This window comes from Vulpes vulpes, chromosome 6 (genome assembly GCF_048418805.1).
Source record: "Vulpes vulpes isolate BD-2025 chromosome 6, VulVul3, whole genome shotgun sequence".
Taxonomy (NCBI): Eukaryota; Metazoa; Chordata; class Mammalia; order Carnivora; family Canidae; genus Vulpes; species Vulpes vulpes.
The window spans coordinates 42,666,837-42,687,726 of record NC_132785.1 but is presented as its reverse complement, the minus strand read 5'-3'; the positions used below and the strand labels follow the sequence as shown (position 1 = coordinate 42,687,726).

At 35.5% G+C, this 20,890-nt stretch overlaps 1 protein-coding gene across 5 annotated transcripts in view; it reads right to left on the bottom strand.

The window, feature by feature from the left end:
- The window catches only part of GPC5 (glypican 5), a 1,340,252-nt gene that overhangs the window by 1,069,438 nt on the left and 249,924 nt on the right, over positions 1-20,890 (bottom strand). For all 5 annotated transcript variants that reach the window (XR_012002022.1, XR_012002021.1, XR_012002023.1 and 2 more), the window contains exon 3: positions 8,124-8,818. Coding sequence is in view for 2 of the 5 variants with exons in the window: in XM_072760855.1 (XP_072616956.1) it covers positions 8,124-8,818 (695 nt within the window). In the remaining 3 variants the exon portion in view is untranslated. The remainder of the gene's footprint in view (positions 1-8,123; positions 8,819-20,890) is intronic.

Below are 20,890 nucleotides of genomic sequence, written 5' to 3'. Positions count from 1 at the left end.
CTAAGGAAGGCAATCTGAAAGTGGAAGCTTCTTAATTGGTGAGCCCAAAGGATGACTGATTTATGTGACTGAGTTAGGTACCAGTTTACAAACTCTCAAAGAAGATGAGGAAGTAAATGCCCACAAAATTAACTGCAGAAGCCAGAATTCTCAATGCACTTAAAAATGATTTGAAAAATCTCCAACCAAGAAAGCTTTGTTGCCTTCAGAAAACACCCAAGTAGAACGGGAGAGACAAAAATCACAACAGAAATATCGTATTCTTTTTGAAATTAATTAAGAAAAAGAAAACAAAGTTTTATGCAGCATCCAATTTAGAGAGCACTTACTCCATTTAAGGTAGAAGAGAATCACTCCAAACCAGCCAAAAACATTAGTGATGTTTCTGTATAGCTGCACACTTGCAAAATTAAAAAATACTCTAGAAAAATTAAAAAGAATCACTGGGTATTATTAAAACCTTCATAGTCCTGGAAACAAAAGCTCATGTTACTGATAAAATACAGAGCTCGAGGTAAGAGCTCTGTACTTCTTCAGAGAAACATCAATAACTTAACAAAGCAAATGCATACACGACACAAAAATTGACTGAAGAAGAAATTAAAGGTCCTTATTTTCCAAAAAAGTGCATTTAGCAGAGGCCTGAGACCATAAGCAGGAATCTTCCAGATGGCAGATCTGAGGATGGAGGGGCACTTGGCTGTGATAGGGAATGTATGAAAAGATCCATGTACAGTACCCACTAGTTGTCAACCCCCAGGCCTCCTGCAGTCTGGCTAACTCTATCCTGAGTCGGCAAGTTCTCAAGAAGAGCTAGACAGAGTTGTGTAGTTAAAATAGTGATCTAACAAGGAAGCCTATAAAAGAACTGAATAAAACAGGAGTGAATAGTCTGGAAAGAAGATGTCAGGAAAGCAAGCAAAATAATAGCCTTCAAATACCTGAAGTTGAAGATGGCCAAGACTTAGTCCCTATCTTCAGAATATTACAATCCAGAGTACCATGTGTGGCAATTTAGGATGCAACTATTCATTCACCATAAGGAAGAATTTTCAAACAACTAACACTATCTACAAACATGATGGGCCACTGTTCCAGATCTTTGTCTAGATTTCCCTTTCTAGATGTTCAGATCTTTACAAGACATTTAATAATTATTCCCTTCTTAGGAAATTAAATAGAAATAAGCAATCATTATAATCAGTACTTACTCTCAAGTAATTCATATTATAATCTGTCTCAGAAACATAACATCACAAATTAATCTTCAACATTTCAAAATCTTAGAAAATATCTATCTTTAAATTATGCAAGCTTCTTATCTAATGTGTTCCTTAAAAAAAATTAGGCTTACCTCATATGAAGTACATGGGTCATGACTGGCCTTCACTACTGGAAAACATTTCAAGCTCTGGAGACATTATCAAGGAGCCAAATTGGACTTCCCTTCTCCCCATGATTCACAAGTGCTTGGGGGAAATCTCCAAAACATGAAGGATTCGGTTCTAATCAAGCATGTGAAGAAAATGCTTACCAGCAGAGGCTGACCATGTTACAGAAATATCTCAATATATTATATTTATTTGAGTAGAAAATCACTGGAAAATAGAACCTTTGACTTACCTCTAGTCACAAAATTTTTGTCTCATTCCACAGCTGAAAAGAACTCAATGCGCCTACCTCTGGGAGGAGAACCCACTAATTATTGCTACATACTACTGCCACCATTGTGCTACACAAGCTCCCTATCACTACATAGTGTGCAGAATCAAGCAGGTGGAAATGTTTTGAAGTGACTTCCGTATACGATAATGACTTGGATTGGATGGCCTCTCATGATCTAATAAATCTTTTTCTTACTAGCTTATGGATTTTTCTTTTTTTTTTAGATTTTATTTATTTATTCATGAGAGACACAGAGATAGATGATAGATAGATAGATAGATAGATAGATAGATAGATAGATAGATAGATAGATAATAGATAGAGAGGCAGAGACACAGGCAGAGAGAGAAGCAGGCTCCATATTGGGAGCCTGATGTGGGACTCGATCCCGGGTCCAGGACCAGGCCCTGGTCTGAAGGTGGCACTAAACCACTGAGCCACTCAGGCTGCCCCTTATGGATTTTTCTACTTTCATTTGGCCCACTTAGATTGGATTCTTTCTGAGATGCCTTTTACCCTAGAGGCTTGTATCTTTCCTCTTCAATTATTACTACTTTAATTCTTATGATTCTCCCTTTTCTCTTTGGAGCTCTAGTTTTACTTCTCAGAAGAACAAGTCCATTGGAAGAATATTCTAATCATAAGGTAAACATTAGCCCTCCACATAAATAAAAATTAGGCAAATATTAAAATTACATCTTTAAATAGATTATGAATGTATTTTCAATGAAGTTTTGCCCAATTCTTCAAAAAATTTGTCCATTGGTAGTTGATTTATAGCCTTTGGTCACAGTCTTTTATTCTGTGGCAGACAAACATAGAAATGTACATAAATGAAAGTTCATTAAGAAAAAAGTTTGCTTCAGATATAATGTCTTCTTGGCTTTCTGTTTATTGTGGAACTGTGGGAGGTTGTCACTGAGAAGGTGTGACTGCCAGTTGACATGTGAGCTGGACCCAGGCACCTGGAGGCTCCTAACCCTCTCCCATCTCCTTGAAATGTGCATTCTTCCCACCATTCTTACACTGGAAACCATTTCAAGCATGCATCCTTGAGAGAATAATGTGTTGCCTCAAGCTTATTTGTCCTACAATCCCTATCATACAAATTCCTATGACACTGATTTTTAGGAAACTGTATATTACATTATAAAAAAAATAGAACAAAAGTAGTGCCTTACCAGAAGTAATCCAGGCTACTATTTTAATTTTCCTTTTCAATTTATATAGGAGAATATCATTGAGATACTTTAAAACACAAGATTAATTTATTATGTTTCATTTTTAGATGCAGATAAATGTGAATGTGTAGAGAGGAAGCGATAAGGTATTAGTTATCTCAACAACATAGTTTAATTAGAGTGCACTAGTGTGTACAATTCACCTTAAACTCAATTTTGATAGGTATTAAAACTGAAGTGAATAGCTATTCTAAAGTAATTTGAATGCAACCATCTGAATCTCTCCTAATAGTGCATAGGTAAGAGATATGAAAAACTGATTATCTATTTAAAAATACAAATTAGGACTTTTACTGTTGGAAATTATGTTTCTAAACCCATTACGGACTTAAAAAAAAAAGTTTTGTGTTAGTAATTCCCAAGATAGCAATGTAGGAGGCTCCTGAATTTCTCTCTTCCCACAAATGCACCAAATGTACAACTACCCATGGAGAACTTTCCTCTGAAAGAAAACTAGCTGAAGACACTGAGTGAATGAGAAAGCACTACAATGAAATGGGCAGGAAGGACTGGGATGCACACTTGCCATAAATCCCATCCTCAGCAAAGCTCCATTCAATCCAGAGAAAAACCCCAACTCCCAGTTGTGAAAACAGAGCATACCAAAATTTATGAGATCCAGCGAAAGCAGTGCTAGCTGGGAAGTTTATAGTGATGAACACCTATACCAAGGACAAAAAAAGTCACAAATAAATGGCCTAACTTTAACTAAGGGGAAAAAAAAGAATAAATGAAGCCCAAAGTTACAAGAAGGAAATAGATAACAAAAATTAATGCAAAAATAAATGAAATGGAAACTAGAAAAATAATAAAAAATATTGATGACATTAAGAGCTGTTTTTTTTTTTTTTTTTAAGATAAAAAAGTACCTAGACTAAGGAAAAAAATTGAGAAGACTCAAAATTGTAAGTGAAAGAGGAGACACTACAATTAACACCACTTAAATATAAAGGATCATAAGAGACTGCTAAGAACAACTATATGTCAGGGCACCTGGGTGGCTCAGTGGTTGAATATCTGCCTTTGGCTCAAGTGGTGACCCTGGGGTCCTGGGATCAAGCCTGGCATCGGGCTCCCTATAGGGAGCCTGCTTCTCCCTCTGCCTATGTCTCTGCCTCTCTCTGTGTGTCTCTCATGAAAAATAAAATCTTAAAAAAAAAAAAACAACTCTATGCCAACACACTGTATAACCTAGAATGAATGGATAATTCCTAGAAACATAGAACCTACCAAAACTAAATCATGAAAAAAATAGAAAATCTGAACAGACCAATAAGGAGCAAAGAGATTGAATCAGTAAACAAAACAAAACAAAACCCTCTCAATGAAGAAAAACCCAGGACTAAATTTCACTGGTGAATTCTACCAAATACTTAAATAAAAAATGTGATTTTTGTCAATTGTATGCCAATAAAGCGAAAAAAACCCCACTTTGTTTCTAAAATTGTATGGAATCAATGTTCAGCTGGGTTTCTTAGTAGTACTTGTTCCATTCAGGGGATGTTGAAACACTGAAATTAACAGAGATCCTAGATTCTTTGAATAAGTTAAAATATTAAATTATATTCATAAATAATATGCTAAATACCATCCTAGCAAAAAAAATCGTTATTTACAAAATAAATAAATGATTTCCTAACAAGAAATCATTAAATCATCTCCTATAGGTATTATTAATTAATATCCATTAATATTAAAAATATTATAAAGTTGTATAATGTTTTCTGAAAATTCCAGGGTTTATTCTCAAAAAACATCTTTACAATTATTTGCTTACATTAAATGATGATTAAGGAAATTTTTTTGTCAATTCTACACCACATTTGAAAAGGTGTGTTTGCTTTAGCAGCATTTAAAATAGAGAAATCAACAAAGTATTCATAAATAAATAATACAAGGTGCAAATAATTAGGAGGTTTCAAACATCCACCATATACAAGACATTAATCAAAGTGTGAAAGCTCATTTTGTTCTTACAAAAACTCCATGATGTAGGTATTATGGCCCCATTTCACCAAAGAGGAAACTAAAGAAAGAAATTAGTAATCAAATATGCAAACTCATAGCTAGTAAGTGGTAGAACAGATGTGAAATCCAGTCGGACAGGAGAGCCGGTGCTTTGAATATCTACACTTTGCTGACTCTCTGTTAATGTTTTATTAAATTAAATATTGTCTTAATTCCCAGAATAATTATAAAATGAAAATACTCCATTGTAAATTAGATTCTATTTCTCTAATGGCTTATTAAATAGAAGATACTTACAATTTTCTCAGGAAACTGAAACATTTTTCTTTCCAGTTGAAACTCATCCAACAGAAACATGATACAGCAGCTACCTCTATGGATTTCTTAAAGTGAAAATATGTATTTACTAAGGACTAGACTTGGAAGTCCTAGATCTCAGAGATTGCTTTGGGAATGTGAAAAAGTCATTATTTGCTGGCTCCCCAGTAATTTATTTTGAATTTGGGAAATTCATTGATGTGTGAACTGGTTATCGAAGCTTGATAAACAGCTTATAAATCACTCTGAAGTTGGCAGAAATAAATATTAATGAGTCAGCGTTCAAGGAATTTTAAGTCAGTATCTCCTTATTTTGTTGCCATCAGCTTAAAAGAGAATCTCAGTTGTTTTATTTAGAAAAGAATCTACAGCTTATTAGTAATGACTGATGTTTCTCAAGATATTCAAAAGACTATTGATTATATCAAATCAAACAATTTGCCTCAAAGAAAATAACATCCTTTATAAAATCATTACAGAGTTGCATATGACAAAAGTTTTGTTTAAAACTTATTTACAGTGGCATTTGGGTGGCTCAGTCAGTTAAGAATCCAACTCTTGGTTTGCGCTCAGGTCATGATCTTGGATTGTGAGACTGAACCCTACATGAGGCTCCACACTCAGCAGGGAGTCTGCTTGAGATTCTCTTTCCTTCTGCCCCTCTCTCTGCTCACCTGCTCTCTCTGTCTAAAATAAATAAATAAATAATCTAGATAAATAAATAAATCTTATTTATAAGACATGAGTACCATGATGATTCTAATCCTTTGAGATACTAAGTAACCTGCTTCCCTGAAGCAGGTTCCCCTATCCCTGGCCTTAAGATTGGTAAAGTAAAAAAGCAAGCTTTCCAGTACCAGTGTCTATCAATGTCAGAGCCTTATGGACATCCTCCCATATGAACCATTTCTACCTTATCTATGTAAGACAAAACAGAATCAAAGGGTTTTTATAGCTGCCCTGGCCACATGACAAATGACTAGCAAACTCAGGATTTGAAAACATGTTTATCTAAGTATGAATCTGTGTTAGTTTAGTGTTTGTAATAGGAATAATAGATAATTTTCTATTTGATAGATTTTAAGGATACAAAAAGGCCCTCCAGTTCTCCAAAATACATAATAAAAGGAATCTTAAAAACCTATTTACTTATATATATTAGAAAACTCTAATATATAGAGTATAGAATATGAAATATATAACTTGTGAAGGTTACAATGCATACCCCAAATTAATAATCAAATCTGGACTTGGTTTCAGAGCTCCTGTGCCTGTTTTGCCTTCTGAAATAGATACTCAATATAATAATACTAATAGTTGTTTCCTGGATCTTAGTGTTCATTTCTCCTAAGACATTTTGAAACCTTAAATGTCTTTTATACCCCATTTTGAGCTGGCTCGTTATATTCCTCTCCAAAGTTCTGGTGCTTATCCGATCTCCAGAAAGGAACAAAATTGCAAAAAGATCCAGGCCTTTGCATATGGTTGGGAATCTTGTTCACTGTATAAGGACACCCAGCTGAATAAATTGGGAAGCAGGAGTTGAAATACAGCTCACTCTCTACCCACCAAGCCTTACAATGGTGAGGCATCCACCTAAAGAGGGCACCATGTCTAATCTGCATAAGGGTAACTTATAGGCTCACACAGGCCCTGCAAAGACTCTGGAAGTTTGGAAGAAAAAGGAGATGATTGGACATAAATATTTTCAGATCCAATATCTACCAGAAATTAATTAAGACTGTAAGGCTAATGATTAGGATGTTTATTAAATTTTTTTTTATTTATTTATGATAGTCACACAGAGAGAGAGAGAGAGAGAGAGAGAGAGGCAGAGACACAGGCAGAGGGAGAAGCAGGCTCCATGCACCGGGAGCCCGACGTGGGATTCGATCTCGGGTCTCCAGGATCGTGCCCTGGGCCAAAGGCAGGCGCTAAACTGCTGCGCCACCCAGGGATCCCTAGGATGTTTATTAATTCAGTAAATTCACACCAAGAGTGCGTGGGGAGATGTTTTCTCTCAACACCAATGAATATAATTTTGTTTCAGGAGAAATAATTTAGGGTAAGCATCAGCAACATCTACTACTTCACTGTATGGAATATGAGAATGTTACTCAGGAGCCTGTGAATAAGTAAGAAAATGACTCTACAGAAGATGGGAGAAATAGAGAACTCTTGTGCCCTTTTACTTGATGATTTTGTCTCAAAAAATTCCTAAAGTCTTTTTGGAATAAAACACCATGATGTTGCATATACCACATTTTGAAAAATCATTACACCATTACTATGACAGATTCTGAGAGTCTGTGAAGAAACACCTTTGAACATTAAGCTATCAAGTCTTCATTTAATGAATTTATAATTGGCATTTTCCATTCCAATGCTGAACACCTTTGAAATGCTATCAATAACTACTCATTTTTTGAGTAACAGGCATCATACTAGGTAGTTTGCATACATATTGTGTATCTTCCTAAAAAAAGGATACTCCAAAAGTTACACATTACTAAAAAAAGAATACTCCAAAAGTTAGATGTTACTATTCACTTTTTATCAATAAGGACAAAGGCTCAAAGAATCTAAGACATCTGAGAATTACTGGCAGAGAGCAGATTCAAATTCATGCTGGTCCCAGTTTTAAACCTGAGTCCTCTCTACCCCACTGAACTAACCCTATGAGAAGGTTTCTACAGAGAGGAGAAAGTGGAAAGTTAGCTAACCAAACTGTCATTGTAAGATATGGAAAATATATCCTGACTCAAACATGGCAACTCATGCATTCTCCCACTATATCCTCATGTGTTAACTTGTTAAGCTGCCATCATTTTAAAGTACATAATGAGGTGCTTATAATCAATGGAACTTTATGTATTGGCTAATCCCTGAGTTCAAGCAATCAGGCGGAGGAAATGTGGAGCAGCTGCTTACCTGTTCTGATAACTTCTGTCCATCGAGGTGAGCCTGCATTACAGCATCATTCACAAGCACATGGAAGTTCAGGAGCACATGTTCAATGTCGTACGTTCCGTGCATAGCATCTGATAGCTCCTCCAGTGACCGGATGTATGCATGCCAGTGTGGATTCAGCTCTGCCGTGTGTGCCAAGCAGCCTCTCACGACATTGAGGCAGTAGCCCATGCAAGGCTTACTGAGAATCAGGCCCTGGCAGTGAGGGCAGTACTGCATCCTCAGGAGGGCTTTGCTGCACTCTTTGGAAAAGTGCAGATGGTCTGTGGTATTAATGACTTCAATGCCCAGATTCAGCGCCTGCAGAAACGTGCGGCTCGGCAGCAGCGATCTCCCCATCTGCCCCATTACTCTTTTGGGAATATTACCAAATGGTCTAACATCCCGGCGGGCCATCCGGATGCATTCCGAGTATTCCAGGGAACTGTCAGTCACACCAGGGTTAATGAGGTGATTGTAGACTAGAGGGAAAAGGCTGTCAAAGAATCTGTTTACAAATTCGTCAGGATTAATGTCTGCGCCAAATAAATAGAGCCCCACGTCAGTGAACAACTCCTGAACTGAAGCTGTAGCCTCTAGGGCCATGTTCCTGTAGGTGTTGCAGAAGAGTATACTGGTGTAATTCTCTGCCTGTCTGATGAGAGTTTCAAGGGTTTCTGTAACAAAAGCAGAGGTCAAACATGAAAAGGCTTAGTATTCATGTTAAAAATGTGCATCTCTCTGCACCAGACAGTAAATGAGCTTAATGCATCCTATCCAACCTAAGGATCCATGTGGGAAATGCTCAGCCTAGTAAACTCACTTTAGCTTTCCAAGGATAATGGCTGGTCAACAATGGGCATTACACACACACACACACACACACACGTTATGTAAGATGTATTTCCTAGAGTCAAACATCTTTAGAAGGTATAGAAATAAAAAAGAAATTAGGATATGGTAGCTCCCTACTTATTTAATTCCACAATCCACCACAACCCAACAGTGACAGAAGAAAAGTGTCATTGAGAAGATAATTGCCAACCACAGGTTCATTGTTGATAAAAGACTGACATTAGATGCTTGAGTCATCTAATTGTACTTTTGTACTTTTTTCCATTCTTTATTTCCGAATGAACATTAGTAGATTATATGCTAGTCACTGCAAAAAGAAGCTAAATACTTAAAGGGAAGCCTGACAAGCATCAGACCCCCTAGCATGTTCAAATTAAAAATACAGTGAAATATTTCAGGGTTAAATAATCCCTTAACTAGCAAACTTTGCTTAGTAGAAAAGTCATGAGTTGTATTAGTTGATGAAAATAATTGTGTGACCATCTTCTGAACTATGTTCTGTTGTTCTTATCATCTTATCACCCAAAAGCTTTACTGTGGGACATTTTATCTTCTCATTTAGGTAATGGATACTGATGTTTCCAAATAAATTTCCCCATATAAAAAACAAAGAATAATTTATCCACCAATTAAGAAAGGTTGTAGTAATCCGCAAGCAAAAGTTATGTTTCAAAATGATAGCTGTATGCAAGAGTTGAACACCTTGGATATTCTAGGAATTACATTTTATAATTAGCCTAATTATAATAAATAATGATGCTGGACTGTTATCAATATATAATTAACTGTAAAATACATCAATAAAATTATCTCCCAAAACCCCGATCTCATAGTTATTTTTAATTAGGTTGTAAGAGACCACATAATAATTCAGTAATCAGACCACTGAATATATTATAAAAGGAGATGGAACAACAGTAGAATAAAATGAAATAACGAAAGGCAGAAGTTCAGGGAGAGCTACTGACAAAGTGGAACCATGTCATGAATATGCCATAGTGTCCTAAAAACAAATAAATAGGAACAACAACAAACAAAACCAAACAAAACACCTTTATGAAAAGCATGGACAGATAAAATATAGTATCATGTATTCTGATTCTGTTCTGAGACCATAATGTTGGGTTTCAACCTTTAGTGTGATATATCAAGGTGCCTGCTCTAGACTAAATGTTTGTTTTCCCCCTAAAATTATGTTCAAATCTAAATTCCGACATGATGGCACTTGGAAGTGAGGCCTTCAAGAGGTCATTAGTTCCTGAGGGTGAAGCCCTCATGAATGGGATTAGTGCCTCTAAAAAAGAGACTCTGGAGAGCTCCTTTGTTTGCCCTTTCTGCTATGTGGAGACACAGTGAGATGACATCTGTGGACCAGGAAGTAGGCTCTCACCGGCACTATGATCTTGCACTTTCTAGCCTCCAGAACTATGAGAAATAAATTTTTGTTTTTTATATAAGAAATAAAATTTGTGTGTGTATATATATATATATATATATATATATATAGTACTCCATTATAGCAGCATGAGGTAAAGAATTGCTTCTACCCTATCATCAAAGACAACAGCTTTTAAAGAAGGTTGCCACTCTATTGCAACATAGAATACTACACACTCTAGCTTATTAAGGAGGCAGGGCTCTTGTTATCTCTGCATCTCCAATGCTCACTAGAATATAAGCTATACACTGTACACGCAATAAGAATGTGAGTGAGTGAAGGGTTCAGGTGAGATTAGCTGCTCTGCCAAGTGAGATCATCTGATCGCCCAGGCTGGGTGAGGAAAATTCAGACTTCGAGGTCTCTGCACTGGGGTTTGCAACTCAGTAGGTCTGTTTTAGTTCATGAATCTACATTAAACCAGCAGCCTCCATGATTCTTTAAACCCAGCCAATTTTTGAAAATCGCACTTGCAGTAATCTATAGAATGTTCTCTCTGTTTTTATAGAGCAGTTCAACAAGCATTACACCATACAGACTGATCCTACAGCTGCAATCTCAGCCACTACACTCTGCTTTTAGAAACCCGCAGGAGTGAGTGTGAAAAGGGAATTAGACCTGTAGTTGGAACTAAAATAAAACTGCTAAGCTGATATTTTTCTCATTAATATAGCCTCATGTCTCTCAGTAAATTGCATGTGGCCAAGAATTATGATGTAAATTGCAAATGAGATTATTTGCCAGTAATTGTTAAAGAATAATGCTTGCAGGGGATCCCTGGGTGGCTCAGCGGTTTGGCACCCGCCTTTGGCCCAGGGCGGGATCCTGGAGTCCCGGGATCGAGTCCTGTGTCGGGCTCCTTGCGTGGAGCCTGCTTCTCCCTCTGCCTGTGTCTCTGCCTCTCTCTCTCTCTCTATGTCTGTCATGAATAAATAAATAAAATCTTAAAAAAAAAAGAATAATGCTTGCAATTTTTTTTTAAAGATAAAATAAGGATAGATTTAAAGATACCAATACCACAGGCATACTTATACACATTCCACCAGTTTTTCTAAGGTGTGTGCCATAGATGTATTTGTGTGACGGATATCTACCATACTATTCTCAGGACAATAAAGGTTGAATGCTACCCCAGGAAATACAAATGTTCCATCTGATTTCTGCCAACTCTAAGTGATGTTCAAACATGCAAATTTTTTAAAGTGAAAAATTGTGTTTCTTTATAAATTCTAGTCCCAGTAATTTGTAACTTAAAATGATTCAGGAATATATGGAATTTATCTTTTCAGCTTCTATAACAAATAAGTTTTGCAAATTAGTTTATTCTGTGAAAGCAATAATGAAAAGAAGGTATTTAATACTTATAATTTTTATTTTTATTTCAGACTAGCTTTCCTCTGATCTTTTAAACAAAATAACTACAAAATATATAATATGTTAGGAATCCAGTACAGTGACATTTTTAAACTTGTCTCTAATGTAAAAATTAAAATTTTAGTTTTCTAAATGTATTGTTATTGCTGAACTTTAAATTAAGAGATTACATCTGTTCAAATATCAACATTCTATTTCCTAAATATCTAAACACAAAATGGCTTATTAAAATGGACTTATTCTGCAGTAGTTTTTCAGTATACTAATAACTTATTGCAATATAAAGATTTTTCTTTCAATCTGTGTTAAATATAATATTGACACATCTAGTTAATTAAATTACCTAAACATGTATTGGTATTTTTGAATGCATATGTTTGTGATCGTAAATATTTCTTAAATCCAGTAAATAATGAAAACTGTAAGTAATTGTTCTCTATACAATTGATTCTTTAATGATTAGAGATAAATAGAGATAATGATTAGAGATACTAAAATAAAATGTTAATATAAACACACATCAGAAATGGAACAATCTAGAACATGATTATGTTAATTTTTTTTAAAGAAAAGTAAGTAAAATCAGAAGTTGAATTTCCTAAAATTAGTTGTTTGTACTAACTCTGAATTTGCAAATTCATCACTTTTTTCTCCTACTATGTTTTCAGAGTTGAGTGTTTTCATTTTATGGAATTAATATTGTGATTTTGATAAGAATTTAAAGCTTTCAAAAGAATTGTCAAATAAAATATTTTGCTGTTGTACAAAAAAATAATCCACATATAAAATCAGTATTTATAAATCCAAGGTAGTTTAAGGTGCTAAATAATTTATCTTATCTACTTCATTATTAAAGAGAAACCATATAGTTCCTTTCATACAAAGTCTTAGTAAGAAATAAATGTCCCTCACCTAAGCTATACAAATAATAGTGTTCTGTTGATGTGCCAAAAATCATAACATATATTGAAAATAAACATTTGCAAGCTTGCTTAAGGAATTTAAGAAACAGACTAGGAAAAAAATCATTTTTTTTTTGTTTTCCTTTGAGAATAACCTCTTCTTTCCAGTGCTATCAGATCAAGACATCTTCCAACTTTCCTTTTAATGTCTAAGAGTGGTAGGTTGAATAAGACACTGCAGTCTAATTACTGATTGAATAAAAGCATAATTTTCCCCAGCTTTATGAGAGAATTAATTTACATACCATCTTATTAAGTAGAAAGTGAAGTTGGAATACATAAAGTTGATCTGTACCCACTTCAAATTCCAACATTAACATTCTGTGAAAATTTAATAACAAAACACCTATGACTAGAAACTTAAATCAACTGTTTTCAGCCTACATTCCTTTATAGACATTTTATAGTACATACAAATGATTACTGACACTTAAACTAAAGATTTAAACTTAAATACAATTGGTGGAGATAAAACAAGGTGATGTTGATTTAAAATCAAATTTGACAAACTGAAAAATCAGTGAAGACTTTTATGCAGGTAGCTTTTTACAATAGGAAAAACAATATTTATAGGGCTTTTATTTCTTTAAAGATAAAGAGGATTTCAAAATACAATGATCATGAAATAACTGTTATAATAATCTCCCCTACATGACATGAACAGACATTTTACAACCCTTTTCATATTTTTTATTATTTTTGATATATGAACATTTTAAGATACAAAGTTTAAAGTGCCTTAAAATTTAAGACCCCAGATATTCTCAAAAATAGCAATGAAATAGATGAAGAAAGATTAAATGCTATCAATCATATCAACTGTGGATAATCAGATGATATTACAATGTATACTAGAGTTGAAGAAAACTTTTCATGGAAAATTTACACATTTGTGCATTTTAATTCTCAAGTCACAAATTTTGTTACTACCACAGGTAATTTCATACTACCCTGCTAGTTCAGAGCTACTTTATGTCAGAATCTACTTTTTCCACTGTATTGATTTATTGATCCATGAGTAGATAGGTAGAGATCACTTTAAGAGCAATTTCTCAATCAGTTTTAATCACATACATATTACAATAAACTGTATTCCTTCTGCCTCTCTAATTTAACAAAAATGCCTTCCAATAATTTTAATAAGTCACATTTAATAATCCCTTTAATTAGCAGAAGACACAGCCATTCTGAAGATATACATATTTAAGTAAAAGAAGCAGTTATCAATTTCTCCAGTCTGGAAGTGTTTATCCCGAATTCATCCTTTTGATATTTGCATATTTCCTCAACATTTGCATAGAGTAAAATGTGTAATAAAAGTTTCCTAGAATATTAATTTAGTGACATTTTTAAATGTTATCCAGTATGATTTATAATATTATTCTTCAGAAATTAGTCATCTACACAAATAAATAGTAAGTGGATATTAATCTGTATCACCAAAAATTAACATATTGGTCATTAATCTGGTTTCCTTGGACTAACACCACATGGAAAAATGCTTTCTCATCTTTTATCTTTCCTCATTTCCCTCCCCACTAATTCAGTTATCATGGTGCTTCTTATTTATTACTAATATCATTGTATAAACATTTATGTTCTGAATATCAGTTTATGATTTTAACAAGGATTTAAACTCAATTATGCACTTACATAAAATACATGCCAAACAATTCACTGTAGATTGTTTCATAAGTTATTGTGGGATGAAGATTTTAAATCAAATTTAAAAATATTTAAAATAAACCTCAAAACAGGGGACCTGGGTGGTTCAGCCAGTTAAGCATCTGACTCTTGATTTCAGCTCAGGTCATGACCTCAGAGTCATGAGATTGAGCCCCATGTTGGACTCTATGCTCAGCACAGAGTCGGCTTGGGATTCTCTTTTTCCTTCTCCCTGTGTCCTGCTTGTGCTCTCAGTGTCTCTCTCTCTCTTCTCTCTCTCTAATAAATTAAATATTTAAAAATAAATAAATAAGCTCAGAAATATAATCTAAAAATACAAAACTGCCATATAAAATAGTTTTCATTCATTGATTTTTATCATCTTTTTTTAAGATTTTATTTTATTTATTCATGAGAGACACAGAGAGAGAGAGAGAGGCAGAGACACAAGCAGAGGGAGAAGCAGGCTCCATGTAGGGAGCCTGATGTGGGACTCGATCCTGGGACTCCAGGATCACGCCCTGGGCCGAAGGCAGGCGCTAAACCGCTGAGCCACCCAGGGACCCCCTTATTTACATCATCTTCTATTTTTATATATACTTTTTAAAAATCAGTATCCTTTACTGTTTTTTTTTTTGTTTGTTATTTTTTTTTGTTTTTGTTTTTTGGTTTTTGGTGTGTTTTTTTTTTTTTTTTTTTTGCTTAATTTCATACTCTAACACATTGGTTGGTCTCCTTTACATAAACAAAAATCTTTATGTCATTTTATTTCATAATCTCATTTTCTCTTTTTGATAGAAAATAAGAATATTCTATATTTTCAGCTTAGAGTGACATAATGGCCATTCCTTCTTCAATGCATTCAAATCCAACTGTTGTTTTTTGTCACTCATTAATGCATTCATTCATTGAATCATTATTTTTGAGCACCTGCTGTAGATCTCAATGCTAAAGCTGAACAAGTCATACAAGTTTCTACCCTCATGAGGCTTAGAATCTAAAGTATAGGAAAGTATAAAAGCAGACACATAAATATGATTCATTATTGTATTAAGTAAGTACTATAGAAGAAAAGATTAAAGGGTAGAAAGTGATAAGACAACTGTTTTGGAGTGCTATAGGTCAAGTTGTCCACAACCAACTCATTACCATACAATCAAAAGTAAACTCCCTGACTAATCTATTCCCAAAAGCAAACTTCCTGAATTTACCAACTATACCCAAACTATTCAAACTATATATATAATGTTTGGTTTTTTGACACATTAAAAATTATTTTGGTAAACTGGTTATGGCAGATTGATTTTCTATGTATGGACCACTTGAGATCATGTGAGCAGGAAAGCCTCCACCAAAGCTGAGTAGGGACCTCCATGATGAAAAAGTCCAGCCGTGATCAGATGGGGTGTGGTTAGCCAGTTCATAGGAAGTGGAATGTGAGGTTCTGAGGTGTGAAGAAGCTTGCTGACTAAAAAGTCTGAGGAAAGTCAATGTTTTGAAGAACAGTGAGAGGAAGGGAGAAAGACCAAAGAAATCAGAACAGCTTCACAAATCATGGGTAGGAGTTCATATTTTATATGTTGAATGAGAAGCTACTGGGGAATTTTATGCATGGAGAAACATGATCTGGTTTGTATAGCAAAAGATCATGATGCTGCTGTGTAGAAAATGGACTGTTGGAACAAGAGAGAAAACAAGGAGCTGAGTTCATAAGCTATGGTAACAGTATGGGTGCCAGATGCTATGGGCTGGACTGCGGTGGTAATGGAATAAGTTGCAAAAAGTAATCACATTGGGGCACATGTATTAAATGGTATCCAAAGGACTTGCTGTGGTAGGAGGGAGATGCAGGGAAAATGGGTAAACGAAGGCTACAGCCAAAGTCTATGCCTCAACAGTTGGATGTGCAGTAGTGCCAATTCACTGAGATAGCCAAGTCTAGGGAGGCACCATGTTTGTGTGTGGTGGGAGTTGGAAACTCAAAGTTCTATTTTGGATATGCTAAGATTGAAATACCAATTAGAAATTCAAATAAAGTTTATAAGTACAGAGTTAGATAAAATAATATTTGTCTCAGGAAGAAAGTGGAGCCCAGTGACGCAGACCTGAGATTGATGGGCAAGGAGAGTAAAATCATGTAACTGGATGAAATAACCTAAGGAAGGAAGATACAGAAGAGTGCAGAAATGAAGGAAAAGTGGCACAGCCAGCAAGAAGAAAGAGAATAAAAAGCCAGCGAAGTAAAAAGAAATCAGGAGAGTGGTCTGTGCCAGAAACCAAGGGAAGAAGATGTTTCAAGTAGAAGGAAGTAATCCATCACATCAAATGCTATTAAGAGGTCAACTGAGATGATCAGTAACAACTGACCATGGGAAGCTCTTACTGACCTTGACAAGAACTACCTCAGCAGAATGTGAGCACAAAAGATAACAGGAATTGAGGTAATATATAGACAACTGTCTAAAAAATCCTTGCTCCTTGTTTTATGAGGAAAGAGAATTTATTGGATGTTCATATGCTGATAGGAGCAATTTGACTAACAAATAAATATTGACTGAGCAGGAACTGTTGGAGAAAACTCTTTGAATAAGCAAAAGAATGTTATCTAAGGTACATGTAGATATAAAAATAGTGGCTAGACAAGTGAATGGCAAAATTGCCAAGGATGAAGCAAGAGAAGTAAAGAGAAAGAGAGTGATCCAGGTAACAAAATCTTGAGTTGATAAAGGAAGATGGCCAGAAGTCTGATGAAGGACAGTCTGAAGTACCAGTGTGTGGTGAGTCTTCCAGCAGGCATGTTTAAGGGGATTTTCTTAAGGAAACAGAAGCAACAATGTGGATCAAGGAACACATTTCCCTGATGCTTGATTTGCAAATATCTTCTCCCATTCTGTAGGTTGTCTTTTAGTTTTGTTGACTGTATCCTTTGCTGTGCAAAAGCTTCTTATCTTGATGAAGTCCCAATAGTTCATTTTTGCTTTTGTTTCTTTTGCCTTCGTGGATGTATCTTGCAAGAAGTTACCGTGGCCGAGTTCAAAAAGAGTGTTGCCTGTGTTCTCCTCTAGGATTTTGATGGAATCTTGTCTCAAACTTAGATCTTTCATCCATTTTGAGTTTATCTTTGTGTATGGTGCAAGAGAGTGGTCTAGTTTTATTCCTCTGCATGTGGATGTCCAATTTTCCCAGCACCATTTATTGAAGAGACTGTCTTTCTTCCAGTGGATAGTCGTTCCTCCTTTATCGAGTATTAGTTGACCATAAAGTTGAGGGTCCACTTCTGAACTCTCTATTCTGTTCCATTGATCTATGTGTCTGGCCAACACGCACATGAGAAAATGCTCTGCATCACTTGCCATCAGGGAAATACAAATCAAAACCACAATGAGATACCATCTCACACCAGTGAGAATGGGAAAAATTAACAAGGCAGGAAACAACAAATGTTGGAGAGGATGCGGAGAAAAGGGAACCCTCTTACACTGTTGGTGGGAATGTGAACTGGTGCAGCCACTCTGGAAAACTGTGTGGAGGTTCCTCAAAGAGTTAATATTAGACCTGCCCTACGATCCAGCAATTGCACTGTTGGGGATTTACCCCAAAGATGCAGATGCAATGAAACGCCGGGAAACCTGCACCCCGATGTTTATAGCAGCGATGTCCACAATAGCCAAACTGTGGAAGGAGCCTTGGTGTCCATCAAAAGATGAATGGATAAAGAAGATGTGGTTTATGTATACAATGGAATATTACTCAGCCATTAGAAACGACAAATACCCACCATTTGCTTCAACATGGATGGAACTGGAGGGTATTACGCTGAGTGAAATGAGTCAATCGGAGAAGGACAAACATTATATGTTCTCATTCATTTGGGGAATATAAATAATAGTGAAAGGGAATAGAAGGGAAGAGAGAAGAAATGTGTGGGAAATATCAGAAAGGGAGACAGAACATAAAGACTCCTAACTCTGGGAAACAAACTAGGGGTGGTGGAAGGGGAGGAGGGCGGGGGGTGGGGGTGACTGGGTGGTGGGCACTGAGGGGGGCACTTGATGGGATGAGTACTGGGTGTTATTCTGTATGTTGGCAAATCGAGCACCAATAAAAAATAAATTTTTTATTAAAAAAAAAGGAACACATTTCCCCCAACCACAGATGCATGCAGTAGTTGCCTATTATGGTTGTAGTGAATTACCACAAAATTGGAAGCTTAAAACAATAGAAATTTATTCTCTCATCATTCTAGATGTCAAAAGGAAAAGTCAGAACCACCAGGCTGAAGTCACCATAGGCTAGCCTGGGCTCTCTCCAGAAACTCTAGGAGAGAATCTCTTCTCTGCCTCTTACAGCTTCTCCTGGCTGTTGGAATTTTGTGCCTTGTGGGTATGTAAACCCATCATAGTCATATTGTCTTTTCTGTGTGTGTCTCAAATCTCTTTCTCTCTCTTTTAAGGATTTATGTGGTAGCTTTTAGGGTCCAGCCAAATAATCTAGGATAATCTCTCCATCTCAGGATCCTTAATTTAATCACATCTGCAAAGACCTTCCCCCATCCCCCCAGATTTACAGATGCAGGAGTCAGTCCCTATTATCTCCAGAGGCCAGTATTCAATCTACTATCATACTGATCATAAAAGACAACAAATGTCTACACTTGACTAGCAAACTCAGGAGACAAAGATTCTGGTCCAGGCTCTTCCATAAACCAATCATATGAGCCATTTAACTTTCCTAAACATCAATTTTATCTTTAACAAAATAGGTATCATAGTGTCAGTTCTGACAGTGGGACAGAATATCTCTGAAATTCAAATGAAATAAAGTACACGATGATGCCTAGTGACCTCTTCCCCTGTGTTTACATCCTGCACTGGAAAGATGTTTTCAGAATGACTGTAACCTCCTCCCTTTCCTATAGGATCAGAGGTCCTCTGAGATGGGAATCATGTCCTGTTCATCTTTAAACCACTCAACTGTTGGCTCATCAGAAGCCTTGATTACAATCTGATAGGCTTAGGTTCAAATCCACTCCAGTGAAATAACTATAAATTTTCTAACTTGCCCACACTCCATTTATTCTCATCACAAAACAGGTAGAACACTTTCTTTAATGGTGGCTGTGATGATTAAATTAATTTGTGCATGCACACACTGTCCTAATGCCTGCAGGTGGAAAGTGCTCAAAATACGTTAAAGAATCCTACAACCAGTAATCTCACTTCTGCCATGTACTTGCCATAAGCTAGATACTTTATTAAATTATTTTGGTGGGGCACTGGGTGGCTCAGTCAATTGAGCTCCGACTCTTGATTTCCACTCAGATCATGATCTCAGGGTTGTGAAATCGAGCTCCATGTTGGGCTCCACGCTGGGTGTGGAGCATGCTTAAGATTCTCTCTCTGCCCCTCTCCCTTCCTTATCTAAAAAAAAAAATTCTTTTGGTAAATTAATTCACTTGGTTCCCCAACCCATGGTATAGGTAATCTTAATATAATAACAATTAAATAAATAATAAATAACTAGAGTTATAATAAATATCAGAAGTCTGATAAATGACAGTATGGAACACTAGCAGGTAGTGAGTCTGGGAACATAATTATATACTGAATATAATAATAATGTAGTATAAATAATTATTATTAACATTCTCCTTTTAAAGATAATCAAGCTTAGGAACTGAAAATGTAAGTGATTTCCTAAAGTTTGCTCAAGTAATAGGCTTTCTATATTTACATAGAAAATGGCAGAGCCTGGATCTAAATCCAAGCTATCTGGCTCCAGAGTGTAGGTTCTGAACTATTAGGATATGGGAGCTTTTTAAAAAGGCTAAAAGACTATATAAAATAAGCTTTAAAAAGGGCCATTTGGTATATAATTAATCCAAAAATAAAACAAAACTATATATATATTTATTTTATATTTATATTTATATTATATATATATATATATATATATATATATATATATATATATTTTACTGTTACTTTAGTACATTGGGCCATTACATTATAATCAAAATAGCCATTATAATTATTCCCTCTTTTCAGGAAACTAACCAGTATCATTAACATAGAGAAAATAAATGAGAAGAAATCCCTACATGTGTTGTATGGAGTCCAAACAGCTGAGGATTTTCCAATATTTATAATTATTAACTGGAAAAATCCATCCTTATGTCTGGGGAAAAAAAGATACCATGTAAGATCTTTATTCCTAAGTACATGTGGAGAAGGAAATAAACACTCTTGCACCTTACCTCTAACCCTCCAAAAAACAGTCTGTATTTGAAGAGACTCTAAGGGAAGATATACTAAGGTTCAGTTAGGACAAGAAGGTCAAATTCCACTCAGAGATAAAGGTTGAGGATATAGGGAATTTTGTTGTGATGGTCTGTAAATTCCATCAGAGAACAATGGAAAATTCAGGGGGGCCAGAGAGACATAACTGAACAGTTC